Genomic DNA, 14,746 nt, shown 5'->3' on the forward strand with positions numbered 1-14,746 from the left:
GCACACACACACACACGCACACTCTCACAGACACATACACAGACACACACCCACACACAGACACAAACACATTCACAGACACACACCCACACACAGACACACACACACTGACACACACACTCACACCCACACAGACACATTCACAGACACACACCCACACGCAAAGACACACACCCACACATAGACAGACACACAGACACACACACACACAGACACTCACACACACTCACACCCACACCCACACAGACACATACACACACCCACACACAGACACAAACACATTCACAGACACACACCCACAGACACACACACACTGACACACACACTCACACCCACACAGACACATTCACAGACACACACCCACACACATACACAGACACACACCCACACGCAAAGACACACACCCACACACAGACACACACAGACACACACACACCCACACACAGCCGTCAGGATGTTCAACAAGCGGGGTGGGGGGTGGGGGGTCTTTATGAAAGCTCTTCATGTTGTTGATACATGAAATAAAGCCACGATACACCGAGTCTTTTTTAAACCCTTGCTTTAATATCAGCTTAGCTGAATGAGACACTTTAATAAGAGGAGACGTCACATCACAGTGTGTATCAAGTGGCTTCCTCGTCAGTGCAATGCCACATCCCACAAGCCCTTGCTTTTACATTTGTGTGCAGCTGGATGATATATCCCGTGTCTCCTGGCCACAGAAACGCAGCTCACTCCGCTGGCTCCTTGTATACGGTGTGCACTTATAGAGGAGGAAAAACAGTGCAGTGTGGTGCAGTGTACGGTATATGGAATGGGTGGTGGAGGGAAAGTGGCGTGTTAGTGCAGCTCGCGAGCTGCCTGCGCGTGAGAGGATTTTTTTGGTCAATTCCCTTCCCCCGCTTTCCTTTTTCCCCTTACCAAAAATAACCATATGAGCCCCCAATTTATCAGACGAGGGTGCGGAATCATTTCCATAGGTCAGTGCCCTGGCCCCTTCCCCCGTCCTGGCCATTATTGCCCGTCTTTGTGTGACAGATGTAGAGAATCAGATGCATGAAACCATCCCAGCCTCCCCCACACGGCATTACAGACCACTGCAACACTCTTTGTGCTCGCTCGGTGGTAAACTCCCTCATGGGTCGCACCGGCGTCTTGTGCAGGATCCTGTGTATACGCCGTGTCTCTTAGACGAGTCACGACCGATCGCTTCTGATCGCAGTTTCTGCCTGTGTGCTGGGGTCAGGAATGTTCGCTTACATAAACACAGAGGCTGCGTGTGGAAAGCGGAGCTTTTCCATGTGAGCTTTCCTTTTCACGATCACGAATAAAATGTACTCATTTGGTTTGGGAAATAAAGGTACGGATTACGGCCTAGCGTCCGTCGAACCATTTCACGTACTTGCCGTTCGGTCCGTTAAAGATCGTACCCTGTCTAGATGAGAAAAACCGTGCAATCAGAACAAGATGAAAGCAATCTGAAAGATTCAGCACATCTGAGGTCTAATCTCACTGTTCGATCGTGATGAGAAAGGGATCGGACCCTGAACAGACCCGATTGTCTGCTTGTCTGTACCTGTACTGCCTGAGCCAAAGCCCTGAGCTGTAGCCGTGTGCTCTGGCGAGTTGGACAGAAAATTAAGTCTGATTGTCTGAAGGCTTTCATGTATCCACTCATCTAATCTGATCTCCATTCTCGGGTGGATCCTAAGCTTTCTAACGCTCTTGGCACAGGTCTGTTTAGACTTTTTATCCCCCTCGCCCGTTTTTGCCTCAAATAATTCACTGCATGAGTTTTAAAAGCCAAAACAACCTTTTTGCTGTCGGGTTCATATGAAAAAAAAGACTAGCGAGAACTCGGAAATGAGCTCAAACTGAACTTTTACTTTCCCTTCAAAACAACAACAATAAAAAAAGAAACGAGTGACGCTTGTTTTGCCAAACCGCAGACAATGACTACAGTTCGCAGGAACTTGTCAAGTGTCTGAGAGCTCCAGATAGAACAATGTGCTCGTCCATGTCTCAGCGGTGAGACAAAAACAACGTAGCGTTACATACATAAATGTATGTAGATGCATTTCAGCTTGCAGGTACAATCTAGTCATCCAAGCACACAACCCTACATCAAAGCTCATAAATACGAAAATCTTACCAAAGAGGACAACCCAACACGCCAGTGAAACTGACCGAGGTCTAATAAATCGATCATGACCCAAATGATCCAATAAGCTTTGATTTTTTGCGACCAGATATTATAATTTTGCAGTCCTTTTTTTTCAAAATGTGTGGAAAACACTGCTTGACTTCTTCTACCAGTGAAGACACGAGTGCATTTACTTTCTACGAGCACTGTACTCGTGTGGCTGAATGCGTGCTGCGATGACGTCACATGACACAGCGGGCGATGTTGGACCAAGGCCAGGAAGACAGTGACTTTTTTCTCTGCGGCGTTCACTGAAGCTTCCTCACCTTGCTCAGCTGTCTAAAATAAGATGATGGAAAAAAAATAAGAATAATACGTTGCTCTGGAAAAGAGCATTTGCTAAACTGTTGTGTTGATTGGCTATTTTTACTCCAAGGACAGTCGTGAGTCCGTTCTGCTACATGTCGTACTGTGTAGGTTTGTGTACGTGACAAAGAATGTCGTAGCCTAGTGGTTAAACTGCTGGGCTACCAATCAGATGGTTGTGAGTTTGACATCCATCCTTTTATCCCAGGTCCACCAGGCTGCACTGCAGGGGCCCCTGAGTGAGGCCCTTAACCCTAGATTACTCACTTGTATAAAATGAGATAAAAATGTAAGTCGCTCTAGATAAGGGCGTTTTCTAAACGCTGGAAATGTTAAGAAAGTTTGAATGTGTAACGTCTCGACCCAAAGCTTTGTTACATCTGTGACGGGTCGGAAAATTTGTGTTATTCGAGCGACCGTGAAATCCTAAAGCGACTGTCCTCTGATTTTCAAGCTGCGTATACACGTGTCCTGATGTGGCATTCAGGCCTCCGTACTGGCAGGGAAAAGATTCCAGCCGACACATACACAGTAAACTTGTGTTTCATTATGAAAATACTTAACTGTCGTTAGAAAACAAAAATGTCTCCTCGTCTGTCTCTTAAGCACAAAGGCTTCACCTCCCCAGCTATCTTGGGCCTTACGTACTCTCTAAAAGAAATCCCTGCTTTAAATAAACGCTCTCTATTAAAAGTGTTTCTCTACCAGTTAACCTTAATGAAATGAACAATACAGCAACACCGTGCTCCCCAAACTGTACTGACGTAACGAGAGAGAGAGAGAGAGAGAGAGAGAGAGAGAGAGAGAGAGAGAGAGAGAGAAAGAAAGTTTACTCTGAATTGTTTACAATCAGATTGGATCGGACAGTTTATCTGATAGCTATTGTTTCTAGGTGTCATGGAACCTTCATAAAGAAACACCGTCCTCGAGAAGTCCGTCTTCTTTGCTTGTAGTTTTCAGATGTTGGGTAAACGTTTACTTTCAAGGAACAGATGTGACCAGATGTGGTTGTGTCTGCATCAGGACAGCGCACGTGATCCGCTGCTGTCCTGTTTAATAAGTCTTTTTTTCCCTAAATTTAAGCGTTTTCAAGACACGTAAAACCTTTTGCACTACTTCGGGCTCATAGATATTACTTAATGCCTCGTGCTCTTGGGAAACTAAGATGTAATCAACACGGTTTTCACATTATCTTAATAATCATGGAGTGTGAATTCGGGGACATCAGTCGTAGCAGGTGAAATGATGCCAGCGAGGACGACGCTGTGGTATTTTTTCATCCGCTTTACCAAGGCATGTCACCGCACATGTACGTCTCTCTGCACCTTGTCTCCTGAAAACGGCTGCATGAGAAAAGCGTTTGTTCTCTAACTATAGCGTCCAGGACAAAAAAAAATGGTCATCAGATCCACAGAGCAGCGTGCAACAACCTGACAGGCTAATGAGCCCTGAGAGGGGAAAAGAGCAATAAGAGTCACGTAGCACTTTCCGCTAAATGCTTTTTTTTTTAGACACATCCTCTGGAGGAAATCGCGAAGCAGTTTGCTCTTTCTGAACGGAGAAACGCTTTTCCTGTGATGGAGCCGGTTCTGAAAAGAGACTGAAGGAAAAGATGTTTTCTTTTAAAGCTGTTAAACAAATAATCTGATAATCCAAACTGTGTTACAGTGAAAGACATAAATGTATTCAATTGTGCTCTCTCTCTCTCTCTCTCTCTCTCTCTCTCTCTCTCTCTCTCTCTCTCTCTCTCGTGCGCTCTCTCTCATTTCCAAACTAGCAGCTCAGCGCTTGTGTGTATTTTTCATGCCTCCATGTCAACTGTGTAAACTGCAATGTGGAGTTGGCTCCAATCCAGATACACCAGCCATTAATCACAGTGTTGTCTCTTGTCTCCGAAACCGCAGACACCACAGTCTGGGCGTAGTCTGCGTATCACCAGCAGCGAGAAACCGTCCTCAAACAGGTACGGCTCATCAAGTACAGAGACGGAAACGTGTGACATACAGGACACATGATCTTTTGTAATGTGTGCACATACAACGGAGGGGGTAAAAAGGTAAAAACAAACACCGGCTCTCAGATCTATGCTTTAATAACGTGGATTGGCTGCATGTGGGCTTTTACACAGGAAACAGGCAATTACACCGGTTCGGTTGAGTGCACGGTGAACAAATCGACCGCAAACACTGCTAGCGTTGTTCTGTGTTAAGAAAGCTTTGAGAAAGTTAGTAAACTATGACCATATAGTGTTATGGTGATATAACGGGATGCAAACTGGAAAAAGAAGAAGAAGAAGAAGAAGAAGAAGAAGAAGAAGAAGAAGAAGAAGAAGAAGAAGAAGAAGAAGAAGAAAGAAAGAAAGAAAGAAAAAAGATTCTCCGCCTCTTTCTCGCATGCAGGCTGGATTTGAAAGGCATTTCTGGGCATTGTAGTCAAGTGCTAAAGAAGTCTTTAACATTACTGTGTGAGAGTGAGTGCAAAGGTTTGCACACCCTTAGGAGCGAATAAAGAAATGCGTTAGATTTCAGTGAGGTTTCATCATAATCGCATGGAAGAAAAATGACCAAATATCCACCAAATAAACAGCTTGTAATAACTTGTACAGTCTGGGTCTGATTTAATAAAAAACCCCAACACCTCTGTATCCTTTAGGATTCCCCAAAAACAGGGCCATTTCTATACATATACAAAGCTATTTCTATACATGTACAGGGCTATTTCTATACATATACAAAGCTATTTCTGTACATATACAGGGCTATTTCTATACATATACAGGGCTATTTCTATACATATACAGGGCTATTTCTATACATATACAGGGCTATTTCTATACATATACAAAGCTATTTCTGTACATATACAGGGCTATTTCTATACATATACAGGGCTATTTCTATACATGTACAGGGCTATTTCTATACATAAACGGGGCTATTTCTATACATAAACGGGGCTATTTCTATACATAAACGGGAATATTTCTATACATATACATGGCTATTTCTATACATAAACGGGGCTATTTCTATACATAAACGGGGCTATTTCTATACATAAACGGGGCTATTTCTATACATAAACGGGGCTATTTCTATACAAAAACGGGGCTATTTCTATACAAAAATGGGGCTATTTCTATACATATACAGGGCTATTTCTATACATAAACGGGGCTATTTCTATACATATACAGGGCTATTTCTATACATATACAGGGCTATTTCTATACATAAACGGGGCTTTTCCACTTTAGATCAGATCAGTCGGACTATCCGACAGAAGAGGTCAGACGTATGGACAATCGCAAATTAGGCACAAATTGGTTAGCACTGTCGCTAATAATGCAGTCTTTATATGTTTTAAGTACACGAGACACTGAACATTTACTTTTCAAAAAAAAAAGTCAATTTCAAAACTCCAGAAGCTTCTGTTTGGACTTCGTTTTTCCATGTTTGTTCGTATGTGTACGAGGTGCAAGTGTGTACAAACAGTTAGTCATAAGGTCCTAAATTATGTTGTAGTGAATCTTAATCTATCTGACCTTAATAGCAACAATAACAACATATTGCAACCGTTCTAGTGCAGTGCTAAACCAACACATTGTTTTTTGTTTTTTTTTTGGAAAACAGCTCCTCCTCATGCCATCATTTCTCTTCCTTCTGACTGTCAGTCAATCTTGTCGTGTTGTCTGAACTCACCACTGCACCGGCACAAACGCAGTTTCCCGGAGTGCGTGCGGTCCCTTAAGCCATGACAACAGCTAGATCGGGGTCATCAAAATACTTTGGATTCCTCGGTCAGAAAACAGGAGAAAACTGCTGCGTCTCAAAGGCTCTGGACTGATATGGAGCCCTTTGTTAGGGCCTCATTGTGAACACTGGCCCACATTGTGCTCCCCGGTGTGTGTGGATAGGAGTACAGCGTACGAAGCTGTATGCCTTAATCTAATCATGTGTTTCATTTGTTGAAGCATTAACACTCACAAACCTTATAAAGTGCTGCGTTTATTCAGGGGACTTGGAACAAGAGCTTTAAACGTTGTCTCTTGCATAGGGGCTTCATTTCTAGACTGTTAACAAACAACACGTCTGCACAGGAAAGTCAAGGACAGAGTGTCCCGTCCCATCCCGTCCTCCATCCCCCACCCGCTCCTCCCACCACACACACAATAAATATCAGATGAATAATAACAGTCACTTGTTCTGCCAAAGCTTTGATTCATAAAATGTAGATGTTTATGTTGCTTCATCAGTTTCTCAGAGACGATCTAAACGTAATCCACTCTTACAAAGCCCGGTGCTAACGTTAGCGCTAACTCGTCACTCTGTGAATGATTACCATAACGAAAACTGCACACACAAGCTAACTGCACAAATTTGCACTCCCCCTGCCTTTGCCAGCCGTCACTCGCAATTACACTCGCGCTACCACTTGCAACAGACTGAAGCACTTTCTGTGGGTTTCCTTTTCTGATGCAATTTTCCCCTTTTTTCCACCCACTTTTTTCTGACAAATCATGGAACCAGGAAATGCGCAAACAAGAGCAAATAGATTATCTGCATGGACAACACAACTAGCTTGCACTGACTCGTCCGCTTCCGCCGCTGAGTCAGTGGAGTCGAGCTCGTTGTGCTGGCAGAAGAGAGCGCTGTTCGTGCAGGTTTAACAAACAGCAGCAATACGTACAAACCTCATACGAATTAAATCATATTACAGTATAATGTAACATATAAAATGGTGTATCGAGCACTTGTACCGTATCATGCTATTTGATTTACTGCTTAACTTACTGCTGTTAACCCAGTAAATCGCTGTAAATTCTACAATATAGCTAGTACAGTACATATACAGGACACGTTCCTGTGACGTGGAACATAATGGTCACAATGGCAATGTGGTCATAAGGACACGGAACGCTGAGAGGTTTCCAACAGCTCAACACGTACACATCAAACTCCAGTCCTCTCGACAACAGCTAGACATCACCACGATCTGCACAGAAGGACGACAACCTTCATCTTCCTCGCATGCACGTTTGCACCGACAGGACATTGTAGTGAAGTGCTAAAGAACATTACTGCTGTGTGAGTGAGTGCAAAAGTTTGTTCACCCTTAGGAGCGAATAAAGAAAATGAGACTTTCGGTGCTTTAGATTTCGCAGAGGATTCATCATAATCACGTGTAAGAAAAATGACCAACTATCTTAGATTAGGAAAGGAATTGAAAAAAAAGGAAAAAAAACATGACAATGAACAGTTCACGAGCTCCAGGAGTTGTAAGAATCATATTTGGGAAAGTGTATCTTATAAAAACTGATCAGTAGCCTACATCTCTTCTCACTGCTCCAGTACGTGTTAAAAGAAATTTAGTGTTATGGCGGGAACGGTGTGTTCTTTCGGCCTGTAGTGGAACACCTCAACCCATGAGTGAAATTATATCTCGCTTAGCACTGAATAAAACAATGGCTGAACTAGCTGTGCCTCAGAGCTCCGGGGGGGAGGGGGAGGGGGGGTTGAAGAATCAGTTTCTTATAATGGTATAATTTTATTGTACACAGGAAAAAGAAAAACACGTCCTGCTTTGTTGGATTAATAATAACACCCCATACAGAGCATCGATGTTGGTTAAAATATATTGAAGCAGCATTTCTTTACCTTGTGAGTCTAAAACAGAGGAAAAATCAAGGAACTTTAACGCTAATATCCGACATTACTGCTCGCCCTCGCAGTATAAAATAAAGACTTACATGCTGTTAATTAACACGTCGTATTTTTAACGCTGTCCTTCGTCACATTTCTAAAGCCAGTGCTTAGAAAACCTGCACAAAAAGACAAGCTTGTCCCAGCAAACCAGCTGCTAAATTGTGTTAAATATGCAATACCAAGGGTTCTCTGTCCTGTCCTCTGTGTGTAAGAATTTCAGGGCACAATCGCAGCATTGCTGTACATGATACTCGGTATTACAGAAAAAAAAGGAAAAAAAACAGTGTTGAAAAGCAGAAAAGAGGACAAACCGAACTCAGGCTCAGATCTGATTATGAGGACCGACATCAGAGGCGGAGCTGATGATCAGTAGCGTATCAATCCTGATTTTTTTTTCCTCAACTGACCCACGGACATTTTTATGGTGTGGACGTGTGACGATGAATAACAGATCAGCTACTGAGTGACGGACAGGGCTTGTGGTGAAGCCTGCCAGGTATCACATGGATCACGTCAGAAAACATGTCAGATTGATCTGATTAAGATCCAACAATTTATGCAAGTATTGATCCTGATACCAGTTCCCACTATCAGACCAACCTGACAAAGACGGCAACAGACAGATTTTATATTAAACTGACCGTGATGCCGCCTCGTTTTCCGTAGTCCTCCTTTCTGATGTTCACTACCTGTCCTTTTCTTCTTGTTGTTGCCATAGTGTTTTTTTATATGATGTACGGACATTTTATAGCATGGACTGAATGGACGTCGCACGCTTCAAATACTGAAAATTCAGTACAAATGAAATCAATGTTCTGAATATTAACTACACTGCAATGCTGAACAAAAGCATAAAATAATCCCGCTTATAATAAAGTGTGCACTTTTATCATCCTAAACATATATACATCATCGTTGAACAGAAAACTTGTTGTAACAGTTTAACTATTAACTATTAATAACAATTTAGATAACAAACACACGCTTTAAAGGGGAACTCGGTTCCTGTGGTGTAGGCGGAGCAGCGTCCGTCTACGAGTCAATCGCTATAATAAATGTTAGATACCATTTATAAAACATACACTATATACACTATATAAATTGTACCAGCTCTGATTGTCTCGGGTGTCATGAGGAATTTCGGACCTCGACTGAGACGAGGCCAACCGTGTGAAGATCCTGAAACATCTAGAGATGTCCCAGCTCCGGTTTAGACTCTTCTATACTAAAGAGGAGATGAAACTCCATGTGGTCTTTGAGGAGATGTTCTTAAAGACTACATGGAGTTTCCACTTTAAGAACCAAATGACTCAAAGTGGAACCTCATCCTCATTTGGATGAGGTTCCACTTTGAGTCCTTTGGTTCCTCTCCAGGTTCTTACTCTTCCATCTAAGGGAGTTTTTCCTCCTCACAGTCACAATCACAGTCACAATCACCTCAGACTTGCTCATTGGTGATAAAAACAAAGACATTTAATATACATCTAACATTAATCTTGAATCTTTTTGTATCATATTAATCTTTGTATTAACTGTTTATGTTCCGTAAATCCGCTTTGAGACGATTGTCCACTGTTTAAAACGCTGTAAAAATAAATACGGATTCAATACATATTAAATAATTAACTAAACGATGTATTATTCCTGGCGATAACGTATTTATGGAGGTAAAAGTGGTGAAGTTAGACGTTTGTAAGTTTTTAGCTAACAGGTAGCACGGCTAAAAACACGAGATTAACGGTTAACTCGGCTAAGCAAACATCTTAGCTCTGCAATAGCCCGTTATTCAGCTTGTTATAACTAGTTTATAACTTCCGTACGAATACATAACTAGTTAATAAAAGTAATTTGATCGAAATGAGGTGAACCGGACCTGAACACCAAGCTAAACTAAAAGCTTTAGCTTGCTAGCTAAACTGTATAGTAACCGCTGTACTGTAGGAGCTGCGACACATAAACACCGCTGAATTATTCACGTTTCACGGCTCAACTCAGTTCGTGTCGATAAACAAGTTCGAACTCCGTATCGAATGTTAACGTTTACATTATATTTGGCTTGAGAACGGGTTTGACTCGGGAAGGAACCGTAACTATGAACACTTTGGCGGTTTTGTGAATCACAACGTCGCCTAGTAAAGTAAACACAAACAGGGCACAAGGAGAAGGATTAGAAGTAAAGTGTGTGTGTGTGTGTGTGTGTGTGTGTGTGTGTGTGTGTGTGTGTGTGTGTGATAGGTTTTTATACGTTAGAACACAGTAATCTGGTTTATTAAAGTGTTTCGTGTGATTTATTGAGGTTGATGAAGATTAAAAACACGTCTGAATGTCCAGTCTGTTTTCTCTGTCTGTCTAACCGATTTCTCCACAGCACACAGACAGACAGACAGACAGACAGACAGACAGACAGACAGACACATCCCTCCCTCCTCTAAACAATAAACATTCCTGTAGAAAGCGGCTCTCTCTCTCTCTCTCTCTGACCTGCGCCATCTTTGAACAGAGTCTCCGGTCCGCACAGCTTCGCTCCTCCAAACAAAGAGCAACACACGGCGGCTTCCGCCACACAACTTCACCGAGAAACGGGAAATAAATAACATAAACACACACACACACACATACACACACACACACACACACACACACACACACACAAACACATACACACACAGGCTTACCTTCAGATTGGTGAATCCAAGCGTTAAAGAAGAGAAGGAGGAAAGCGAGACTACACGGTATTGCATCCATCCTCGGATCACACTTTACACTGACTGGCTGCTGTCTGTCTGTCTGTCGCTCTCTCTCTCTCTTTCTCTCTCTCCTTCACACATACACACACGCGCACGCGCGCGCACACACACATGCATACACATATATACACACTGAACTTCTCCAGCTCAGTGTTATAGAGGATTGAAGCACGTGTGATTGGCTGGGAGAGCCACGCCCCGCCCAGACACACAGAAAACACACACACACACAGAAAACACACACACACACTCTCTCTCTCTCTCTCTCTCTCTCTCTCTCTCTCTCTCTCTCTCTCTCTCTCTCTCCACACACTCTCTATCTCTCCCACTTTCTCTCACTCTATCTCTCTCTCTCTCCACACACACTCACTCTCTCTCTCACTCTATCCCTCTATCTGCACACACTCTCTCTCACTCTCTCCACACACACACACACACACACACACTCTCTCTCTCGCTCCATCTCTCTCTAACTCACGATCAGTGTTGTCCAGTCAGACTGACGAAATGTTACACACAATTAATTTTCACGACTGACTGCAATTCTCATAAATCGCTGTTTAAAACTATTCCAACAGTACCTAAAACATGTGCTCTATATATTGGAGGTCAGTTGTTCTCAAACCTTTTATGCACCATGGAACTTGTGTATTTTGTACATTATATAAACGTCAGGCTCATTATATAAACGTGTATTGTATCCGGATCAGGGTCCCAGCAGTTCAGAAGCTTATCCCGGGAATTGTACGTTCACATTGACAGTTGCTGTCTTATGAAGTCTTTAGTAAGAGTTCCTACTCCTGGTTGCTGTAGTAATAACGTTTATCAGTGCGTGGAGCAACTGGTATTGCCATTAAAATTAAACAGTCTGGAGGAAGAATTCTGTATTGTATATATCCCTCATATCAAAAGAGATATAGAAGCAATATGTGCTCATTGAACTTATCCAGTATGGTTATGTGGTAGTTTAGTGGTTAAGGTGTTGGACTACTGCACAGCAGGTTTGAATCCCAGGTCCACCAAGCTGCCACTGCTGGGCCCTTATCATCTGAGCTCTTAGCCCTCAGTTGTATAAAATGTAAGTTGCTTTGGATAAAAGTGTCTGTCAAATGCATTAAGGACATGAAACTCCTGAGCAGAGCATCTTACATCTAAGCCTATTTGTGTCTGAGGTTTGATTTAAAATCTTAAGTAAACAGCTGAACAGTTTAATAATTATAGCCTGTCAGTACTAAATAAAAGTAGTTTGGAAATGGGATTTGTGTCACTCTAACAACTGAGCAGTTAGCTATGCTTCCCTGGACCCCACTTTTTTGTTGTTACGAAGGTGTTCTCAAAGTGTATAGCATTACAGATTTTATATGGTAAAAAAAAACTAATAAGCATATGAACTAAAAATGTGCTTCCATGTTCCTGTGCTTTATATATTAAAATATAATTGTCTGGAGTGACAGTAGTCCTCTTTCAGCTGTGCAAAGTTGCAGGGACGGGCTATATTGCTTTAGGAGCTCAACATGATACAATGCTAACCCATTCAGTGCTAGTCAATGTATCTTTCTTTCTTTTCTTTGGAAAGGACAAAGGCTGCTGCATTCTGAACAAGCTGAACTGTGGACCCTCTGTCTACACACACTTCCAGAAGTGCTGCTATAGGAGCTTAATAATGGTGATGCACGCAGAGAGCTGGCTACACACCAATTTTAATGTCCAACGGATAGGACAAAGAGTGAGAAGACAAGCAGCATTTCCACTTGATAAAATTGTTTTTTTTTAATGTCTATTGGTCTTCAAGATTTTAAGATGGATCAACAATACAAAAAAAAAACCAATATATGGAGTCTATGGATTAATCTGGTGAATATTTTGTAGTAAACTGTGAATAAGAACAGTATAAACTTTCATTTTCTACTGAAAGGACAAAGACGAATGAAAAAATATATATGGTTGGTGTTTTATGGATGGCAGCATATTAAAATCAACTGAATAGATATGATCTAAGAACAAATGGTTTAAGCTGACCCACACAATATTACTCTGTGAGTCCATTACTCATGGCCACAACATGGTTAGACGAGTGCGGTCCTTTTTTGTGTCTTTCAACCATTGCTCCTGTTCCTTTTGCATATATTCATCAGGATTGGACAAAGGACGTGACCTTCTGAAACTTTAAGCTCCCCAACACCCATCTGTGGTGACAGAGATTGATGAAGGTCTATTGTTCAGGCTCGGTCTCAGGCTCACCAGGTTTACACCCTGAGCAGCAGCCTCATCCAATTCTGCTCTAAGACTTGTGCCTAAAACATGGCATATTGATTATAGGGGGAAGGGACAAGGGGACATCAAGAGGAAGCAGTGTCCTGTACATATTGCGACAGCTTGAGTTTGTCTATCTGTGGACTGTGCACCATTAGGACTGCAATGTGAAAACAAACAGCAGGGCCGAGCCAATGGAGTTCGATTACGAGAGCTCATGGAGGGCTGATTGTTTTAGCTATTTTTGGTGAGTTTAACAGGTCCATGGTGGCATCATCTACTGTCAGACTCTCTGCTTCCTAATTTGCCTAAAGATACAATGCTCTGCACTAAAAATATGAAGTCTTTGTGAAGGAAAAGTACATATGTTTGTGTGGGTAGCAAAAGATTGTGCATGTACTGGAACATACTAACATAATGTATGTTGATTTTATTTTCCACACATTTTATTTACATCTCTCTAAAATCAGTCACAAAAGCTTTAATTAATTTAATATTTGTGAACACAAAACACTCTCACTAACTCACTTACTCATTTCCTACCGCTTATCCGAACTACCACGGGTCACGGAGAGCCTGTGCCTATCTCAGGCGTCATCGGGCATCAAGGCAGGATACAGCCTGGACAGAGTGCCAACCCATCGCAGGGCACACACACACTCTCATTCACTCACACACTCACACACTACGGACAATTTTCCAGAGATGCCAATCAACCTACCATGCATGTCTTTGGACCGGGGGAGGAAACCGGAGTACCCGGAGGAAACCACTGAGGCACGGGGAGAACATGCAAACTCCATACACACAAGGCGGAGGCGGTTATCGAACCCCCAACCCTGGAGGTGTGAGGCGAACATGCTAACCAATAAGCCATCGTGCCCCCAACACAATACACAAAATTCTGATTTTATTTGCTTATATATTTTTATTTTTTATACTTCCTATTTTAATAATTTCTATTGAATGTGGAATATCTCCCACTATGTCACTTCATGACCACATACATTGGTACAGATTTCTATTATGATTAACTTTAACACAGTTTATTTGAAGAGAAATGTACAATTAACTTCATTACATACTTAAAGCACTCTTTATGCACATGACTATACAATATTAGCTGAAAAAGTGTCCACAGAGTCCCCCCTTTATGAATCCACTAGAAATATTAGTCCATCTGGGTAAATTTTGGATACGCATTTTTAAACATACTATGATTTGAGACCTATTTAGGGTGGACGATAGGCAAATTGAGATGCAGCCTCCGCTTCCAACAACTGATTTGGTTAAACGTATCTTGCTTGTGGCTAATGAGAAGTCCTTGTGCAACCCTTCCTCCTAACAGGCGTCCGAGTGTCTCACTTTATGCTCGTCTGTCTGCACGAGTCATCGGGCTGTCGTGGGGGGCGAAGTAGAGATAAGTTTATCTAACAGTTCCCGATGTGGCTGCTCATAGGCGTCAGGCAAAGAAAGTGTCTCTCTAACGCAATCTCTCCAGCTCATAACGAGAAGATTGTCTGAAATTTTAG

The 14,746-nt window shown here is 42.3% G+C and overlaps 1 protein-coding gene across 1 annotated transcript in view; it reads right to left on the reverse strand.

Annotated features, from left to right (window-relative positions):
- Positions 1-11,118, reverse strand: part of tgfbr1b (transforming growth factor, beta receptor 1 b) — a 67,057-nt gene extending 55,939 nt beyond the window's left edge. Inside the window, exon 1 of the mRNA XM_027149962.2 lies at positions 10,890-11,118. Within this exon, the coding sequence (XP_027005763.1) occupies positions 10,890-10,959 (70 nt within the window). The 5' untranslated portion in view covers positions 10,960-11,118. The remainder of the gene's footprint in view (positions 1-10,889) is intronic.
- Between the last annotated feature and the right edge of the window lie 3,628 nt (positions 11,119-14,746).

The sequence above is a fragment of the Tachysurus fulvidraco genome, chromosome 3 (assembly GCF_022655615.1).
Source record: "Tachysurus fulvidraco isolate hzauxx_2018 chromosome 3, HZAU_PFXX_2.0, whole genome shotgun sequence".
In the NCBI taxonomy this organism is placed as follows: domain Eukaryota; kingdom Metazoa; phylum Chordata; class Actinopteri; order Siluriformes; family Bagridae; genus Tachysurus; species Tachysurus fulvidraco.